We start from the raw sequence: 21190 nt of genomic DNA, 5'->3' as shown, positions 1-21190 counted from the left end.
TTATTTTGAAAAGTGGTGCTATTCGATTCTGTTATTTTTGCTACAGAAAAGTAGGCTATTTTGTCGTTCATGAATGACAGGAAAAGTAAGTAGTTTCACAACGGAATTGCAAAAAAAAAAACTCATAAAACATTAAATACGATTTTTTTAAATTGATATGCAGTTCTGCGAATCATTCAACTAAATTTAAAAAGATCTTGGTCTTGACTTTAGATAACCTTAAATTAACCCGGATATGAAATCCAGAAGAGCTGGTTGATCAATACGAACTACTGTCCTTATTGAAAAAAACCAGTTCTTCTGACTCTGTTTATTTTTTTCAATGCAATTTCGAAACATTGGTTTCAAAGAGTTATGAAAATATATACTTTCGCTTGTATGCAAGAATTTTGAGAAATTAACATAATTTGATAAAAAAAGCCAAGTTTATTGCAAACAGTTTCTTTAATTTTGTTCACAGTACATGTTCCAAACATTGAAACCAACATACTCCCAATTGGTTTTCGGGAAAATCTTTACATTTGAACAAATTTGTCACCGAATTAAAAATTTTGAAAAAATATAGAATTTCACTCAAATCATTTTTTGACACAAAAAAAAACATATAGGGGAGTTTGGGGTAATATGGACAGTGGGGGTAATTTGGACACCCCTTTAAAAATCACGTTTTCTTCGGATATAAAGTGAAAACGGCAATTTAAGTGATTAGGCTAGTACTAGTAATGGCCTAGGAGTATGGACAAACCAAAAAAGTTGGAATAGGTTAAGTAGTTTTGGTATAATGTGTAAAAGTTTCCAAAGGCCGGTTGACACTGCCTTAAATTCTAATATTTGAAGGTTAGGAAATAAGGTTTTGCAGGAGTTATATGGCAAAAAAGTGGACATTTTTTGTTTAAGGGGGTTGCTTGGACGATGCCTGAGATATGTACGTATACAAATTGTGCATTTTATCATGTTTTATCATCAAAAATCGCAATTTATGATAGAATATGCTATGGGGGTAATTTGGACATGGCTTGTGGGGTAATTTGGACATACCTGAAAGTCTACCTGTAAGGCAACAAAAAAGTAACTGTCATGGTTGTATGAGTTTTTAAAGGGATTTAGATAAATTTAGAGGGATTTAATATGTTAAAACAATCAAAAATGAATGTGAGCAATGAGAACTTTCACAAAACCCCTATTTTTTTAAATTTAGATAAATTTATTCCAATATTCGAATTGATGAAAATCTGATTACTGTACATTTGGCGTTCAACAAGACTCTAATGTTGATTGCTTTTAATTAATTTCTTTGACATTTCTAATTTCTATGCTGGTCTACAATAATATTTAAATTTGAAGGGTTACAGAATGTAAAATTTAAAAAAAATGATATTTTCAGGCTAATAAATTCTATATAAAGATTGATTTATATAAACATAAACAATACCTTAATCACTAAAAACAAGTATAGTGTGCCTGATCCAGAATCAATGTTTAAATCATTTCAATTATATATACTATACTGAACTATTTGTTATCTTCCTATTGAATAATAGTTCTATCACAAAATCATTATTTAAACCTTTGATGAAATATTGTGAGCAACACTTCAAAATATAAAGCAATTACAAAACCAGGTTGAAGGATAAAAAACATGCTCAAAAAATCAAATGTTAAACTTATTCTTCAACATGTGTCCAAATTACCCCACAAAAGGTGTTCATATTACCCCACAAGGCATGACCAAATTACCCCACAAGGCATGTCCATATTACCCCACAAGGCATGACCAAATTACCCCACAAGGCATGTCCAAATTACCCCATAGGGGTGTTCATATTACCCCCACACAAAAATGTGGGGGTAATTTGGACACCTTTAAATTTTTGCGATAAAAATGGGTTTTTCATCAAAATTTATCTAAATGTATGACATTTTTCCATCAAATATGGTATCTATTATCCTCTGGTGTCATCCACATTCCTTTAAAATATCCATACAGCCCGTAACAGAGCAATTTCCTTAGGGTGTCCAAATTACCCCACACTCCCCTAAGTACTTTACAGAAATTTTGATAAAATGCGTTAAGTTGATGTCCAAGTGCCCACACCTATTTTTTGCAAAAAGTTTGGTATAAATTTGACAAAAAATCATTAAGGATTGTTTGAGGTACAAGCAGGGTTGCCAGGTCAAAAATGCAAAAATCTAGCCAAATACAAAAAAAAACTGGCAAAATCTGGCAGACGAACATCTAACAATTATAAATGGAGCATTTCTCTACCAAAACCGGAAATGGTTTTTTTTGTATTTTTTTTTATTTGGCTCAAACTTGGTGGGTGCCTTCCTTATGACCAAAGAAGTTGGTTCACCCATACAAGTATCCATACGATTTTGGCAGTTGTCCATACGAAAATGGTACGTAAATATTCGCAAATCTGTATATTTTTAATGAATTTTCTGATCATAACGGAAAAAATTGCCGATTTTTTAAATTAACTTTTTGTTTTACAAAAACTCAATTTCCCAAAATACGTATTGTTTGATTTTCGAGATTTTTTATATGTTTTAGGGGACCACAACCCGCAACTTTTGAGCCATAGAGTAGAAAGGTCAAAATTCTGCCACTGAGTTATAATTTTTTGAAAAAAATAGTGATTTTTGGAAAAAAGTCGAAATTTCATACATTAAAATTTTTACTAAATTTTTAAATGTAAAATTGTATTTGGAATCGAAGTGCACTTTACAGATTTTTTGATAAAGGGCCTTGTTTTTAAGATATAGCCACCGAAAATTGGATTTCAGCGAAATATTTGCAGTTTTTCTCTTTTTTTAAAATAGTGACGATGAGTTGCTGAGATATCGACATTAGGAAATAGTGGACTGTTTGGGTGAGACTTAGAAAACTTCAATTTTCCTGTTTCTTTTTCTTTAAGCCGCTGTATCAGCAGCCAGAGGTCCAATCTTCAATGCCTCTTAGAAAATTTTATAGCAAATTTCTGAACTTTTCGAAACAAATATTTTCAGAAATGGTCACTCACTTTTAAAAATCGAAAAACTGCAAATATTTCGCTAATATCCAATTTTCGGTGGCTATATCTTGAAAACTGGGCTCTCTTTACAGCAATTCCATTTGAAAAAGGCACAGACCAAAAAAAAAGGTTCTCCGATCGTGCTCAAAAAATTTCTGAGGGTTCCTTGGCCAAAATAATTAAACCCGTATTTTTTTGTTTGGCCATAAGGGTGACCTACATCGTGCTAGGGCGCCATGCGCAAAATCAAGAAAATGACAAAAATGACTTTTTCCACTAAAACTGTGATAATTTTAAAATTTCAGCGATTATGTGTTTTTTTTTTTGCAAAAATTGACTAAAAATTGTCACTTTTGACCACCCTGGCACGGTGTAGGTCAACCTAATGGCCAAACAAAAAAAAAAAAAACAGGTCTATTTTTTTTTGAAAAGGAACCCCCATAAAAATTTTGAGCACGATCGGAGAACTTATTTTTCCGGTTCGTGCCTTTTTCAAATGGAATTGCTGTGTTATAAAACCATCTGTAAAGTGCTTTTCGATTGCAAATTCAACTTTACATAAAAAATTTGGTTAAAATATTTAATGTATGAAATTTTGATTTTTTTTTTCAAAAATCACTAACGTCATGATTCGAATTCCCGGACGCTTCAAAACCCGGACACTTCAACTTGTTTTATCAATTGTTTGGATATAAGTTCGCATTATGAATGTCAAAACTGTGTTATTTGATGAATTCTAACATCAACTTTCATTTAAAGTTTGTTTGAACGCTGTAGTTAATGCCAAAACAATTAAATAAAATAAAATTATAAGTTTAGGGGAGAGTGGAGAGACTTGATCCCAAGCCTGTATCTCGTCAGCATGTGGGTAAAACAATTAACTTTGTTCTAGAAAGTTGTGCGAAATTAACTAAAACTCATTGTAGAAAACAGAGAAAAAAATTAAACAATGTTTAGATTGAGTTACACACATTTTTCTAAAACGAGCTGCAAAAATCATCCAAGAGATCTTTTTTTCTTTGTTTTGATATGCATAGAAAACACTCAAAAAATATTCACAAAAATATTTATTATACATGAATTGTTTGTTAAACTTATCAACTCCAAAACCCTTACGCATTTGATGTTAAATTTATCGTCATACTATTTTTACAATCAATTGTTTAAAAAAGTGCGTTTAGGGAGACTGGATCCCTGCATTTTTACAGTCACTGGAATCAGCCTCAAGATTAATTAATTGGGCTGGGTTTTCATACATAGTTTCCTTTAGTATAGTTGTAGATAACTTACTGCAGTTTGAACCTTTTTTCAAAAGTTTTGTAAACAAAAATTTCCAGCTTTTGTAAACATGCTTAATTTTGGTCTAAAAAATAATATTTTAAGTTTTTAAATATTTTACATACTAAAATTGTTATATTTTGAACACAAACGTACAGGTTTGATGTGAATTTCTGTAACTTATAGAAAATTAAAAGTTTGGATGAATAAGAAACATTTTGCATAAGTTACCCCTAACACTTTTAAAATGCCGGTTTAAAATATTTTTTTAAAACGCTTGGCATGATTCGAAGAGTTCATCTGAGGAAATACCCTTATTAGCCAAACATAGATGAATGTTTACAGAGTTATGTGTGATACAAAAAAAGGGGATCAAGTCTCCCCACTCTCCCCTACCAAAATTGCGAAACATTTCAACGGAAATATTTCATAGGTGTCCGAAGCACCGGGAAGGCAAAGCAGAAATGTATGTTTTTGATTTTCGTAAATTCTAGCCATTTTTTATATCAACTATCGATTGTTTTGATGTTAACATCTTATTTGAGACCTAAAGAATGCCATTCACTAACATTTCAGTTCAAATTTGTGCGAATCATAAGCAAAATCGAGTGTCCGGAATTCGAAGCAACAAGTCATTTTAATTTTCAAATTCTGATGAAAAATTGTTAGAAAAGACATAATTAACATGCATTCTCTTAAAACTGACTGTTTATACTAAATGGTGATGATATTTCTACATTTCCAACTTATTACATGATTTTTTGCCAGCTATAGCAAAAATAATATGGTACTAAGTGTCCAGATTTCGAATCATGACGTTATTTTTTCAAAAACTTATAACTTGGTGGTAGAATTTTTTACCATACTTATTTATGGCTCAAAAGTTGCGTGTTTTGGTCCTCTAAAACATATCAAAAAAATCTTGAAAATAAAAAAATACGTATTTTGGGAAATTGAGTTTTTGCAAAAAAATGTTAATAAAAAAATCGGCAATTTTTTTCCGTGTGACTATTTTTTCTGGATATTTCTCAACAATACCAACAACTTCGCCGAAGATTGGTGATCAGAAAATTCATTAAAATGAAAAATCTGTTAAAATCTGTCAAACCTGGCACAGATAAGGGAATTTAAATACGAACAAATGTTCCAAAAATAAACTCACCACCGGTGACCGTCTCGAGGGTGAAAGCGTTGAAGCGCCAGTTGCCGACCCGGTCCAGGATGCACTGGACCTGCCCGTGCAGGATGTCGTCCAGGATGGCCTGGTCCAGGGCGAGGCTGCGCGTGTTCAGCTTCTTTCTGCGCCGTTTGTGCATGGTCAGGAAGCGGCCGGTGCAGGCGTGCCGCCGCCGCGGGTGCTCCGAGTGGTCGTCCGCTATGAGCGCCTCAAACAGGGGCCGGTCCTGGTCGGACATGCGGCGCTGGGGGGCGTACGGGGCCGCTGTCACTGTCGCCCCTGCCGCCGTCACGGTGGCCATCGTTGGCGAGCCCGTCGTTGGTATCGCGGTGGATGTCGTAGCTGAAAGAGGGAAGGAACCAAGAAGAGGAACTCAAATTAGATTCAAACTCGCTAATCAACGCTCATTAACGTGAGCTTAGTTCGAATTAAGGTGATGACAGAAGCCCCGAATCAGAATTTATGACCCTCCCTCCGCTTCCCCGTAACAAGAGTAAATTGGTCCTGGTGGAGCCACCTGATGAGCGCCATCAAAAGCTTGAGCACTAATCCGGGTGGTTTGTCGTTGACGACAAGTTTCGACGACTCTTTTTTTGCTCTATGAAAGTGGAAATGGACGAAGGAGCAAACAACCAAAAAACATGGCGGCGATGATGGTTGCTAATCCCTGGAAATTGGATTCCAAGCAGAAGGGAATGATTCTTTTTTGTGCGTTGTGTAAGTAAATCCACCCTCGTCTCTGGAGAAGGAGTTATTCAGTTAGCAGCTTTAAATCATATAATTAACACATCTATAAAAATCAGTTTGAATGACATTTGCATGGTTTAAAAAAAACATGTTTTACTTTGTACGGTAAAAGCCTCTCAATTGAAAATTTTCAACTTCCGGGAAATTACAAATCGTAAAGTCAATGGCGACAATTTCATCAACTATTTTATGAAAAAAAAGTCATCAACTAGTTATGTTAATTCGATAAACTTGCAAGAAGAAGGACTAATTTACTCCAGGTTTGCGAAATTTACAAGAATCGAATGGTTCTTCCAAAGGTGAGCGCCTGAAAAGGTCAAACTTTGCCCAAGTGGATTTATGTGGTGAGGGATGAATTTTATGGAGGATATTTCGCCCGGAGTCCAATTTATCGACTCAGTCGGGGATTAGGAGCAAGTTTTTCACGCACAATTCGATGAAACCAAGATGACCCAAGTGTGTGGGTTGCGATGGTCGACCAGAACACGTTGAGGAGGAAGGCTTAAATAAATCGGCTTTTATTTCGGGGGGAAATGAAAAGGAAAAACTGCGTGTCAAACGATTTGTTTCTCGTCGTGAAGCGATTCTTGAGGCGGAAAACCGGTGGACGACACAGAAGTGGATTAGTTATCGAATCAGCTTTATTGGTTTGGTTGACCAGCGGGGAAATTGGATTTTCTTGTTTTCCAAAAAAGTGTGAGTAACAAAAAAGGATTTGGAGTAGAACTTTCTGATATCGGTTTCCATTGAATTTAAAACTAAAAATACAATAATGATTTGAAAGTTAGGCCGCTGCAAATATTTTTTGAAGTTTATGACCCCCCCCCCCCTCCCCCCTGTCAAAATTGTTCAAAAAAATATCAAAATTTCAATGGAAACAGAAGTTCAATCAACTGAGAATAATCTTAAGTGCCTTTTTCTGCATTGATAATCATATTTAACATGTTTGGACTCGTTTGAAAATATTTTGAACTTTTATGAAATTACAATGTACAGCACCGCAAAAATTTTTTTTTCTCGCAAAAATAAAATTTTCATCAATATTTAAAATTTTTGGAAATCAATGATTGCAAAACAACTGGACAGGTGTATGATGCATTTTAAAACACTTTTTTCATTCAAATGTTGACAACGTGGCCTGTAATTTCAATTTTTACCTTTTTTTGCATCATTTTCTTTTTTAGTTTGAAAACAAATCTTTTGTTTCAAAGCTAATAACCTGAAGAAATAGATTTATGTCATTTTTTGGTGATGCCTTGTCCATTATATTCCGTTTGTCTAAAGATAACATGTTGCATGATTAGTATTCAACTCTCCGTAGAATTTTGTAAGCTAGCTATACAAAATCTCGGCAACTATTAGTTGAATTGCCATTTAAATTTTTTTTCTACATTCTTAAATTCCAGCCTTTACTACAAAATTTGCATTGTAATTTTTCAAAAAAAGTCAAACTATTTCTGGAGCAACATTTGAAAAGGGCGGAGAAGCATTTTGGTAGCTGGAACTATTTGAATCTCTTTTTAGGTAACCCGGTGAGAAAATTGACTAGAGTTTCGCTCGAATGCAAGCAAGTTTTATTGAAGAATGGAATACTAAAAAATAAAACTTTTAAAAATATTTTTTTTTTGTAATTCATGTTTTTGTAACTTAAATTTTTATGTTATGAAGTCGAATAAATAATGTGTAAATATTTTTTTAAGGTTTCAAACATTTTTCGGAATAGACTAAATTAGTTCTTGCTGAATTGTATGAAAAACTTTTGATGCAAAGTTACTACATATTGAAATAAAAGTTGCATCAAATATCTTAAATGTAAAGAAAAGTTGATTTCTGAAAAAATAATAATTTATTGTAGTTAATTATGACACACTTTATGAATGAATTTCTGAGTCAACCATTAATGAAACAAGTCTTTTTTTGCTAAACAATAATAAAATTTATTCCACTTTTTTAAGTAAATGGGTCATTCCAGGTCAACTGAGTACACTTTTGGACTCGACCTTCACCGATTTGGACCAAACTTGGAGAGAACGTTCATCTATCAATAGTTAACAGAAATCCCAGGTTTGGTGCTGATTGGACCATCCTTCTATTTTTGGCACCGTCCTCTTTTTTGACGATTTTCTAAAAAAAGTTTTTTTTTCTTTTAATCATAACTTTGCAAATACTTTAGCAAAAGTCTTCTACAGGTTGCATTTTATAGAAAATTATCCAAGGAATTCGATAAAAATAAAATTTTAACCCTTAAATCCCCACTACTATTATATTTTAACGTTTTAAGTATTAAAATTGAGTTTTGACCAATTCCTTATATTTTTATTTGTTTTATTTTATCACCATCGTGTTCCCCGGACAATTTTACATTATAATCAATGTAAACCATAAACTAAAATTTTACTGAAAAAGTATGTTTTTACGCACCACTCGGAAGTACATGGTGTACTTTTCAACAAAAAGGGATGAATCCTGCATATTTCAGTTTTTATATGTGAGAAACTTATTTCGGATTTGAATTCATAGGACAAAGTGCAGCACAAAACCAAACTTTTTTCAGTAAAATCGCTGTATCTCACCAATAGTTCATTTTAGTTTGAGGTCTACATTGATTATTATGTAAAATTGTCCGGGGAACACGATGGTGATAAAATAAAACCAATAAAAATATAAGGGATTGGTCAAAACTGAATTTTAATACTTAAAACGTTAAAATATAATATTAGGAAGCATTTAATGGCTAAAATTGTATTTTTATCGAATTCCTTGGAAAATTTTCTATAAAATGCAACCTGTAGAAAGTCTTTTGCTCAAATAGTTGCAAAGTTATGATTAAAAGAAAAAAAAGTTTTTCAGAAAATCGTCAAAAAAGAGGGCGGTGCCAAAAATAGAGGGATGGTCCAATCAGCACCAAACTTGGAATTTCTGTTAACTATCAATAGATGAACGTTTCCTCCAAGTGTCCCTACTCAGTTGACCTTGAATGACCCATATTGAATATAAAAAAAATCAATGAAAAAAGATGGTGAATGAGCTTTATTTATGAGGCAGTTTTTGTAGATTTTGCTCGGTTAAAAAAAACTGAGTTATTTATTTCTAAACTGTCTCCATATTCATTTCATCTCATGTAATTTTTTAAGCAGGTGAGATTATACTTTCAAAGTACTTTCCAACAATAAGACTATTCCCTTTATTTTGTTTTTAAAAATCAAAGAATAAAAAAAATATTTCTGAAAGTATTTTAAAAAATTTAAAACACGGTGTGATTTCTGGGCAAAAAATAGCCATCGAAGCTTGTAAAATTTTTGAGACATGTTTTTTTTTATTGTTTTGTTTTAAATTCCTTCATTATTTTTTGGAAAACTGTTCAGGAAATTTGTCAAATGCTGTGTCAATTACTCATCAAAATGTGCCAAATAAGACAAGAAAACACTTTGTAGAAGTTTGCCGTTTGCTAAGTATTTTGAAAATTAAGTTTTGATGGACTTTTTGAATATGTGGGATTGAAAATCATAAAACCGTGCTAAATCAGAATTTTAACAAGAATAAATAGAATTTTACACATTTTTTATATACTAATATTACTAGTCTGATTTAGCTAATAAATTTTTTTTGCAGGTTTGAGATTGTTTCCTGAACTGTTTTTAAAAAGATTTCAAAAATAAGGAAATTTAAAGAAACTGTAAAATTAGATATCTCAGAAATTTTTCAATGAATTTCACTTTCTGAAACATTGGAAAACTAGGAAAGTTCCTATAAGATTCCATGAAAGTAGTGATGACTACTTTGCCAGTTTTTGGAGCCGAGGACAAAAACTTAAGATAAAATTTATAGCAACCTAATAAACCATAAATTATACATTTATACAATTAAATATTTGTATCACCCGTTATATTATATGCAGTTGTATGCAATGAGACTGTTCTGTAATTATTTTATTCACCTGGTACAAATTAGCTTGACTGTCTCAAAATGTTATTTCTGAATCCACAGAACAAATCAATTATGTTCATTCTGCAGGTTTTTTTGTTGAAATTTTATGATAAAGATTGTGTTGATCGTAAAATTCAAAAATGACAAAATTCATATAGGACAACTGTGCATTTATGGGCAGTTAAATTAAAATAAGGATTTTTTGTTATCCGTAAGGGAATATTTTGGCGATATTCATAATATAAAATTGTAATTTGTTGTTTTATTTTAAATAAAGAAAAAATGTGCAGCTAAAAGCTCAAACAAAGGGTACAAATAAGCACTAGTTTCGCGATAATTGCCAACACATTTCACGAAAAGTAGCACTACACTGTCCCTGACAGAATGCAACAGGTTCAAAATTGCACAACACAACCTGTTACAATTCTCACGTTCCGTCGTCCTCCAGAGTCCAGCGAGCTTCCGGAACCGTCCACCAAGAACGTGACAGGTCACCACTGGGCGAAACGTGAACTCAGTTAGGAAGGTGGTGGAAGCGGAAGCTTCGTCCATTTTCTTTCCGGGAAGGTTCACACCCAAACAAGTAAAAAAAGCGCTCACTACTTGCACAGTGCACAGTGGCCATTAGACGAAACCAAAAGAGCGTCAGTTATGTTCTCTCCCGGCGTGGCATTGATGGCATTCGCATGACATGGCCAACCCTTAATGGAACTGCCTCCCTTCCTCCGTCTGACCCAGTGGCGAGGCCCCTTTGCGAAAAACCCGAAACTCCGGGGGTGTTAATGGGGCGACACTTCTTAGCATGTACACCAACCAACAACTCTAGGTCATTTGGAATCGGTCGATGGATGTGATGCTGCCTTCCTCGAATCTACACTGCCATTGCTGACTGAGAGAAGAAGCTCGTTGACCACAGCATGTGTCCCGTAATGATCGTTCGCTCAGTTCGAAGCCATTGTTGCCGGTGGGACGGTACAGTTTGGGAGGGGAAATCCATTGCGAATTACGGAAATTTGAGTTGAGTTTGCGAAATTTGAAAGATTTTGAAACAAATGTTTCAAATTGCACTTTTAAGAGTTTAGGGTGACTTGATCTCCCTTCAATGTTTTGTGGAAATCTTTATAAGTTCCAAATATTTCTCAAACAACTCAGTGTGATTTTGTAAATCATTTCAAATGGCCAGAAATGAGTTGAAAAAATAGGATTCAAGTTAAGAATATGTCCACAAAAGTTAAAAATTACTTTACTCAAATCAAAATTGCGATGGGACTTCTTCTATAATGTTAAAGGATTAGATATTTAAACAGTTTGGCAAATTTATTAACCTCATGGTAGTTCCATTAACTTCCCAATTCTTCCCAACGGCACTATTTCAGACAAATGATATATAAATATTAAAAGTCATTAATTTAGAGAGATCAACAAGCAATTGATGGATTAGAAACTATATTTTCAATAAATTATGCTTCTCTCTTGATAAATAAAAAAAATGTTTGCAATATTAAATTTCAATTTTTTTTTGTTTTGTACTCTGAGTTCTCGCGAAATTCTAAACAAATCGAAAACACCAGTTTTGAACTTTTTTTAAAATGTCAGAGTATATTTTTTAAATATTTTTAATAAGCGGAAAAAAACGTTGATAATACAACATTTTTTGCAATTCCGAAAAACGCTTTTTGGATGGATTTTTTTTGGTAGAACAGACATGTGTAAAGTAAATTCACCGTTCAATTAAAAATAATACTGAAAAAAAAAAAAAATTTCTGATGCTAGTGCTGAAAAGTAGCACTTTTCAGCACTGGTATTGAAAGGTATTAATTTTCCATCCTGTTATTTTTGGTAGGGCAAAGTAGGTCGTTTCGTTGAATGACAGGAAAAGTAATTAATTTAATGACGGAATTGCAAAATAGTAGTTTTTGCAATTCCGTCGTGAAACTGCTCACTTTTCCTGTCATTCTTGAACGACGAAATAGCCTACTTTTCTGTACCAAAAATAACAGAATCGAATAGCAACACTTTTCAAAATAAATGCTGAAAAATTCTACTTTTCAGCACTCAAATGGGTGCTAAAAAGTTGAACTTTTCAGCACTTGTTTCGAAAATTAACACTTTTCAACATTTTTTTGATTTAAACGATTTATTGACAAAATACAAGAAAATTTGACTTAAAATTTCACTCAGTAAGTGTTTTTTGGAATTGCAAAAAATATTGTATGGAACTCGTTGCAAAACTTGATTTTTTCAGCACTCTTCGTATTTATCCAACTCGGTGAACCTCGTTGGATAAATGTACGACTCGTGCTGACAAAATCCTCTTTTTGCAACTTGTTGCATAAACTACTATTATGCAACAAGTTGCAAAAAGAGGATTTTTTCAGAACGAGTCGTACATTTATCCAACGAGGTTCACCGAGTTGGATAAATACGAAGAGTGCTGAAAAAATCAAGTTTTGCAACGAGTTCCATACAACATTTTTTGCAATTCCAAAAAACACACACTGAGTGAAATTTTAAGTCAAATTTTCATGTATTTTGTCATTAAATCGTTTAAATAAAAAAAAAATGTTGAAAAGTGTTACTTTTCGCAACAAGTGCTGAAAAGTTCAACTTTGCAGCACCCATTTGAGTGCTGAAAAGTAGAACATTTCAGCATTTATTTTGAAAAGTGTTGCCCTTCGATTCTGTTATTTTTGGTACAGAAAAGTAGGCTTTTTCGTCGTTAAAGAATGACAGGAAAAGTGAGTAGTTTCACGACGGAATTGCAAAAAGTTGATTTTAAGGAGAGCGAGTTGAGCTGCGGGCGAGAGCAGACGTCTTCGGTCTCGGGTCGTCGTGGTTTTTTAAATTTTTGCGTATTTTTAGATTTTGTTGTAAAAAGTTTTTGGTGTTAAGACGTGTAATCGTGGAAGGAGATGATTTTTGCTGTGAAAATGTTGTTTTTTCGTGAATTTACCCGTTTTCTTGACGGATCATAAAGGCGACATCCAGCACGGTCCGCGGCGGTTCTTTCGATCATGACCCGGATGTTGGCCTTTCCTAGGTTTTGTGTGAGAGAAGATCTGAGAAGTGTGTTGATTGTTGTTTTGAAAAACACAGTGATGATTGTGCAAAATTGAAAATAAAATTTTGTAGTTTTGTGAAAATAGCCCGATGGTTCAAAATGGCGACCAGCGAAAAAAGAACGGCGAGCGTGAGAGCAATGGAAGAGCGAAAATTGTTGGAGAGTGGCTCTAAAGAGAATTAGAGAGGGGAGATTTGAACGGAAGAAGTGTGCTTTAGAAGTGAAAACGGGAGAGCTTAGGAAATGAGAGCGAGAGATCCGAACAGCGATTTATTTGAGTTAACGGTAGTGAAAGAGTGAAAATGTGAGACGGGAGAATGGTGAGAGAGAGTCACCGAACCCAAGGGATGAGATGAGAGCGCGTCTCAAGTGGCGTATAAGATGATCGCGGTGTGCTGCTGAGAAATGGCACAGCATCGGGTGATCGTGTGTGTGTGTGTGTGGGTGGTGTGTGGCAGTTTTAGTCACAGATAAGCAGAAGTTCTGTTTTCGAAAATTCGTTTTGGTTTATATTTGATGGATGGAAGCAGGGGGCATGAAGAGAGGCAGCTCCCCTTTCTGTGCTTGTGTTGGCAGCTGCATTTGTTTTGCGGAGGCGAGACTGCTATTTCAGCCCTGTGACTTCAGCGTCTGTAACGGGGTGCTGGACGACGGTTCAACGCTCGTCCGTTGCCCGGAGAGGAGAAGGCGAGATCGATCGAGCAAAGGAAACGCGACTCACGGCATGCTGTGACCCGGGTGAGAGCGTTCTTTGTGTGTTGTGTGTGTGTCGTACTTGAATATTCTACGAATGAGTTTGAGTGAGTGCATGTTCGAGAGAGTGCATGAGGAAAGAGATGCGAGCCGTAATTGCGATGCGGCGCATACGGCTTGCTGTGAGATATGTGAGGATGTATGGGATTTATGTTTCAAAGTAACCCTTGGTGTGCAAATAGTATTTCCAGAAATATATTCTTTATTTTTTTATTAGTTAGTTTTTTTATTAGCATAATTCTATTCTCGTTGTGACGTGTTTGTGTGCATGAGGTGGTGTGGTGGAGGGATAATAATTTAAAATATTCCATCATCAGTTCGGTGGCAGTGTTTGTTTGCATGCGGTAGTGTGGTGGAGGGAAATATTTAGTTTTGCGCTCTCTGCCGGTTTACGTCGCAGGCGTCGCGCTTGATTTTTGTTGCCTTTCTAGAAAAGGCACCTATGATTATGCTTATGCTTATTTTATCTTTGTATGTATCTTATATTTTACATATTTTTCACCACTTTCCCTCTTCTTTTTCTTCATTCCTTCCTTAAAGTCGCGTAAATAATAATATACCGGTCGTTAAACGAGAATGTCTAACTCGAGTTCATGCGTCGTTTTTACGGATTTGTTCTCCTCTTACTCTGATCTTATTTTCCGATAATTATAAATATAACGTAAAAGATAAAACCACTTATAACGACTTCGGCTTTAAAATGTACCATTCGTAAAAACGTACCATTCGTGATTGTGTCACTTTATTAATAACTGCTCGAAACAAAATTTTCAGTTACTAGTTGTTCGCAATTTTGTCGGTCTCGTAGATCAATGTTTTCGGAACATTTCGTCATAAAATCCTGCAACACGATGAAATCATTGCAAACCTCACTATAAAATTTTGATATAATTTAATCGGAAACCACAGAAAATACAATTTAATATTTTGCTTAAATAGTAAAAGGAGGAAAAAGCCCTTCTCACAGCGTCGTTGCTCGGAAGGCACGCCGACGGGGGAATGAATGATTATTTGGCGCCGCGTTCGAATTAAAACTATTTCTAAATCATTGATGGTGTGTCTTACAGCAGCCGGCTGCCTAAGACCTATAAAATTGCAACTGATAAACAAATTGCTTATGGTCGCATCACCTACCACAGTGAATCCTGACCTCATACCCATCTTACTAACCCCTCAAAACTCATGTGATACTTTGTCGGAGACGCAGTCGATTTGGCGGTCCCATCACTCAAGTATCGGACTAACATTCCCATCCACTTCCCCGTGTCTTACCACTGGTCGTGGCCGGCGTCGGTATTGATCAGCATGATAGGGATCTTTGAAAATTGCGAAAGGGTGATGATTGGTTCCTACTTTTCATCTGTGGTCCACGGAGCAATTTTTGGGGGTCCTGGTCAATAACGAAGTAGCAGCTACGGGTAGACACCAATGCTATGCTATGCTATGCTATGGAATTGCAAAAAGTTGATTTTAACTACTCTTTGATTTTTTTTTTGCATTGGTACTAATGGAATGATTCAATTTATGTCCTTTTGAAATGAAAGTTGTGATTTCAAAAATCTGAAATCTGACCTTTCAATAGGCTAATTTTATGTTAGGCTATTTTTTTCAGGAGCAGATTTTTTTTTTAATTTTTCTAGGAATATAAAAAGTCGAGTTGTTTTTATTAATTCCGCTATATATTTTAATATCTTGACAGATACGTATTTCGTCTACAACTTGCAGACTTCATCAGTGTTTTTTTCTCGACACTAGAGTCGAGTTCTTAAATTTCAACATAAAAATGGCTTTAACTAGAAAGCAGTTCATTTCATCAAACATTCTCAAAATAATTTTAAAAGCTTTTTAGGGGGGATTTCGATATTCTCCTTAAAAATATCTTATGAAAAAAAAAATTGGAAAAAACAATCTCCGTCATATCCAGCGCGAATGCCTTTTTATACACTTGATCATATTTGATCTATTTGATTTAATAAAAAGTTTATTGAAAAATGTTTATTTTCCCAAGTACAGAATATTGTCGAAGTCATTAAATCGATCAGAAAATCCATTTTCAAGATACAGATTTTGGATTTTTTTATTTCTTTGAGAGTTAATTAATTTTTTATTGAGAATTTGTTTTAACAAAAAATAAAATCAATAAAATCAATTCAAAATTATGTGCTTTTTCAGAAAAACTCAAAACGTCCACTGGAAATCAGGAGGAAATACAGTTTTTTTTGTGAAAAATTAACACTTAGTCTTATTTGTGGGACAAACTCGCCTTGCGTTTTTTCAGCTTGTCGTTTTTGCTTATGGGACATTTATGCAAACAAATTTAGAAAATTTAAATTATTTTGCAAAATAATTTCAGTAATATAAAAATTAAACAAAAAAAAAATAATTTAAATGTTTTCCGTGGGCCTACTTTTTCTGAAAAATCTTCTTCATAATCTACAACTTTGCCGAAGACACCAAATCGATCAAAACATATCTTTTAAATATGCAGATTTTCAAATACTAACATGCCAACTTTTTTATATTCAGCCCGTAGAATTGTATCGAAACTTGTATGGAAAAATGTATGATGAGAAACGGATTCTGTTGAAAAGGAGAATGCATGGACAAAGTTTCAACCAAATAAAGAAAAGAGAAAGTCGATTTTCGAAAACGTTAAGAATAACTTATTTGTGTTTTTAATGATAAATTTTTTTAATTAAATAAAATTAGCTTAACCCTTTACAACCCAACCCCGTCTCTAGCTGGCCTTTGTTAGAAAAAATCGCCAAAAATCATTTTTTTAACCAATTTTTGATCTCTAAAATGCATTGGAAAGAAGAACTCTTAAAATTTTAGAAAATTTATGGGTCTAAAATTGTTTCTTGTTTTATGTGACTTTGCCAATGTTTTTAAAAATGTAATTTTTTTAGGGCTACTTTGGCTGAGTTTTTTACTAACATTTCCTATATTTTAAGCAAAAAGAAGTTTGCAGTAATTTTTCTAGCGACTATGCCTCTACGTATTTTTTACAACTTTAATGATAATGGTGCCATTTTATAGCAGAAAATGTGAAAACAAGATTTTTTTTTGAAAAAGTGACTTTAAAAAAGGTGAAAAAAATAGATAGGCAAAATGTAATGATGGTAGATGGTACAATAGGCTAAATACTACCAAAAACAAATATTAACTAAACAAGATAAATGCAAATTAAAATATTAAAAAGAAAAGAACATAAAACAAGAAAAGTAAAATTTTTCGTAGAACTAAAGTTGCTCAAAATGACCTTCTAAACACGGAAAAAATAAACATTTTCGAAAAAAAAATTGGCAGTAGAGGGTTAACCCTTTACAACCCAACCCCGCCTCTAGTCGGCCTTTGTTAGAAAAATTCGCCAGAAAATATCAATTAAATATTGATATTCAAAAAAAAACATTGGAAAGAAGAACACTTGAAATTTATATTTGCTAGTTAGACAAAACAAACTTAAAAAGACGATTGCCAATTAAAATACTAAAAATGAAACAAGAATCGAGAAACACATGAAACAAGAGAGGTGAATTTATCTAGAATAAAAGTTGCTCAAAATGACACCTGCAAAAAAAAAAAAAAAAAAAGAAAACATAATATTCTGTTAATTTTTTAAGCAATATTAAATTATCTTTTGTTTCATTTTCTCAGCATCTGAGACGCAATATTTTATCAATTTTCTCTAAAAATTTTGCAGTTTTGCTTCATATTAAAATCCCTAGATTATTTTTTTTTGTAAAGGTTATCAAATTTATTTGAAGTTTTCCTGTTAGTAATACTCTGATTGAAATAAAGTTAGTATAAGGCTTCAATACGCAATCTTCAAACAATTTGATTGTAAAAAGGTATTTTTTGGTGTCCATTCGTTTGTTAGACTTACTTCAGGTAATTGTTCCCATAGTTTTGAAAACTAGAGTCATTTTTTTTTTTAATATTATTAATTATTTGTGATTTGCAACTCAAAATCTCAATTTTGGTTCAAAGGTAAAGTTATTTTGATGCACCTCGGCTGGAACCACAAAATCTACTCCCCCCGGCTTGTTGGCCCCAAAATAATCGGCCAGCTCAGCCAGCCAGTCTATTGGAAAGAACCAACTATTTTTGGCCGGCAAATAGAAGTAGCAGCAGCTAGCAAAGGACGAACCAGCCGATAGTCCCATACTTGACGGGAAATAGAAAGTCTGGATCGTGCCAATCTTTCGGTGGAAATAACAACGAGGCTCAACTGTTGAGTGCCCTTTTCATTAGTGCATTTGACTGGCTGAGCTCCAAAGTTGGTAGAGTGCCTATGCATGAAGGTGGTTGATGCTTTAAGGGTTTGATGCACCATGCGTCTCCATGTAATGATCAGCTGATTTTCTTTTATAAATTTATAATTACCTCATGCAGTTCGTATCTGTCCAATTATATGTAGGAAATTCTTGAAAACGATAATTAGGAGCAACACCCAAGTTGTAAATCTTATTTAAGCTTATTTCGTAGGAATACAGCAAAGCTCCTTGCACCGCCAAAAGCCATTCGCTCCTCCCAAGGTTGGAGTTTGTTTAATGAATCACACTTGGAATCACGTTGGACGGCGAGAAGCTACTGCTGCCAGAGTTTCTGGTTCTGCCACAGCTTCGGGATGCTTTCAACCTGGTGTGCAGCAGCAGCGCTTTTAGTGAAACTTTCGCCGTTAGCGGATCGAGGCTGTTTTCGTGGAACCTGTAAGTGCACTTTTAGCACGTGTAACAACACAAGGCCACGTGTGTTAGAAACGCCGCACACAAATGCGCGTGGCTTTCCCATTTAAACTACCGTAAACTGGGGTGACTTTGATAGCCCGGGGTGACATTGATAGAAATTTGATTTGGCCACTATTTTTGATACATCCAATGTAACAGTCACATTTTTGCATATATGTTCGATAATAAGCTTTCCCTTAATGCTTACATACTCAAAATTCTCAAAAATGTTTAAATATTAATTTGACGGGCATTTGAAAAACCTATCAAAGTCACCCCGGGCTATCAAAGTCACCCCAGTTTACGGTAGTTTAAATTTTTAATGATTGTGAAATTAAAGTGAGAAGTTTTTCACTCTGTACACGGTGAAAATCTACTGAAAACTAGGGTGACTTTCAAAAATCGGAAGATTGCAAAAATATAATCTTGCTTGTTTATAAAAAGTTTTATCAAAATATTTAAAACAAGAAAACTACCCTTAATTTCCTTAAGGACACCCTACTTTACCACTCGACCATGTTTATTAGCAACTTTTCCATTAATACCATATCAGCGGCAGTACTTCGACATGGTCGCGCCTTGTTCTCGGTGGCCAGGCCCAGCCTCCGGGGACTTTGGACCGTATACCGCTCTCCCCCCCTCACGCGTACCAACTTGCTCCCCGGGAGCAATTCTCGGTATTTTGTTCCGCTCGCATGCATGCAACCGAACTGTACTACACACACCGAGCATAATTCCACGTGGAAAAACTCAAACAAAAAGGACCCCAACACACATAGACACACGCGGAGTGTGTGTGTGTATGTAAAGTTCAAAGAGCGTAAAAAACATCGTGAACAAAAACAAGCATAAAACATCGACAGGAGGTTGTTGGAAAAAAAGAAGCATCATCATCATCAACAAGTACCTCATCGGCAAGCTCATAAAACAATCTAACTTTGAATTACATTGAACTCACATGCAGCTTAATATGTTTGATGGCAAAGTGCTTCAACGAAGCCAGTTAAATTAAGCAAAATTTTAATGTTTTGTTTTAAATGATTATAAAAAAGATTAAATTTGCGTTACCCATTTATACACATTACAAAGTAATGTGCCATTACAAAACAGTTTAACTGATCAGACATTACAAAACAGTTTAACTGATAATTCCACTAAAAAAATATCATGCATATCAAATTAATGTTGAAAATGAGCTCTTTAAGGGGAAACTCAAATTTGTTTACATATTTCAGAAAAGTTTTACGAATGATGTTTAAGATGGTTAATTTGCAGCGCAGAAAAGGTTTCAAATGAATGTTGAAGGCAATTCAAGGTTAAAGATTTTCTATGAGCGTTTGAACATTCTCTAAACTGTTCCGAATTTGTGGGATTATTCTACCTCTAAAAAAAATGTTTGTTTAAATAACTTAACTAGAAAAATAAAAACAAATAAATGCTGATTAATTTTGATTTAAAAAATGTCAGTTTTATCGCCAAATGCACAAGGCAATGAATTTAATTTATTTGGTAGTGTAGCCAAACATTTTAATTTAAAACAAAAACAAACTTTGATTGTTCTTAAAGGGCAATGTGCTTAAGTATTTTTTTTAGTACTTTACTGTAGTATTTATGGAACTTGAGAAATTCTCTGAGATTTCGGTCATTCGATTTGAATGGTACACGACGATGATACATTTTTTTGAATCCAGACTAATATTTCAAAATAGCATAATTTTGAATGTTTGGCCATTTTGAAATGTCATTTTTGACTAAAAAAATAAAATATTGTTTTCGAAAAGATCGGAAAATTTCACGAATGTTTTGTATTTTTACATTGAAAATCGGACCATTAGTTGTTGAGATATCGACATTAGAAAATGGTGGGTTGAGACTTAGAAAACATCAATTTTACTGTTTTTAAATCTTTGCATGGCAAAATCTCAACAACTAAAGGTCTCATCAACTCAGGTCAAAAAAGTAAAACATAGAGAATTTTTACAGCTTTTCAAAAATATTGAAAAAAAAAAATAATAACTGCGACTATTTTCAAAAAAATTACCTAAAAATGTCTTTAACTTGAAAACGGTGCACTTTATCAAAATTTCACTAAAGTACATTTTGATTGCAAATATGATTTTACATCGAAAAATGAATTTGAAAAAAATTCACGACCAATATTTGGATTTTTTTTAAATATCAGTATTGATTATAAAATTCATAACTCGGTCAAATTTTTTTTGCACAACCTGGAAATTTCTGAGAAGTTGGAATTTGATGTCCTCTAAAACATATCACGAAATGAAAAAAAAAAATAAAAATAGTGTATTTTTGCAAATCAAGTTTTAGTGACAAAAAGTGAAATTAAAAATCACCAAACAATTTTTTATTTTGTATCACTTTTTTCAGTGTAGTCCTCATCCATACCTACAACTTTGCCGAAGACCCCAAATCGATCAAAATATTCCTTCAAAAGATACAGATTTATGGATTTTTATTCAAAAAGCTGCATCAAAAAAGTTTC

General features: G+C 33.8%; 1 protein-coding gene across 7 annotated transcripts in view; it reads right to left on the bottom strand.

Annotated features, from left to right (window-relative positions):
- LOC120418906 (uncharacterized) overlaps positions 1–21190 on the bottom strand; it is a 428949-nt gene that overhangs the window by 30602 nt on the left and 377157 nt on the right. For all 7 annotated transcript variants that reach the window (XM_052711267.1, XM_052711271.1, XM_052711270.1 and 4 more), the window contains one exon: positions 5455–5811. In XM_052711267.1, coding sequence (XP_052567227.1) covers positions 5455–5811 — 357 coding nt within the window. The remainder of the gene's footprint in view (positions 1–5454; positions 5812–21190) is intronic.

Source organism: Culex pipiens, chromosome 3 (genome assembly GCF_016801865.2).
Source record: "Culex pipiens pallens isolate TS chromosome 3, TS_CPP_V2, whole genome shotgun sequence".
Taxonomy (NCBI): Eukaryota; Metazoa; Arthropoda; class Insecta; order Diptera; family Culicidae; genus Culex; species Culex pipiens.
Note: the sequence above shows the minus strand (reverse complement) of the source record. Positions and strands in the feature narration are given on the sequence as shown.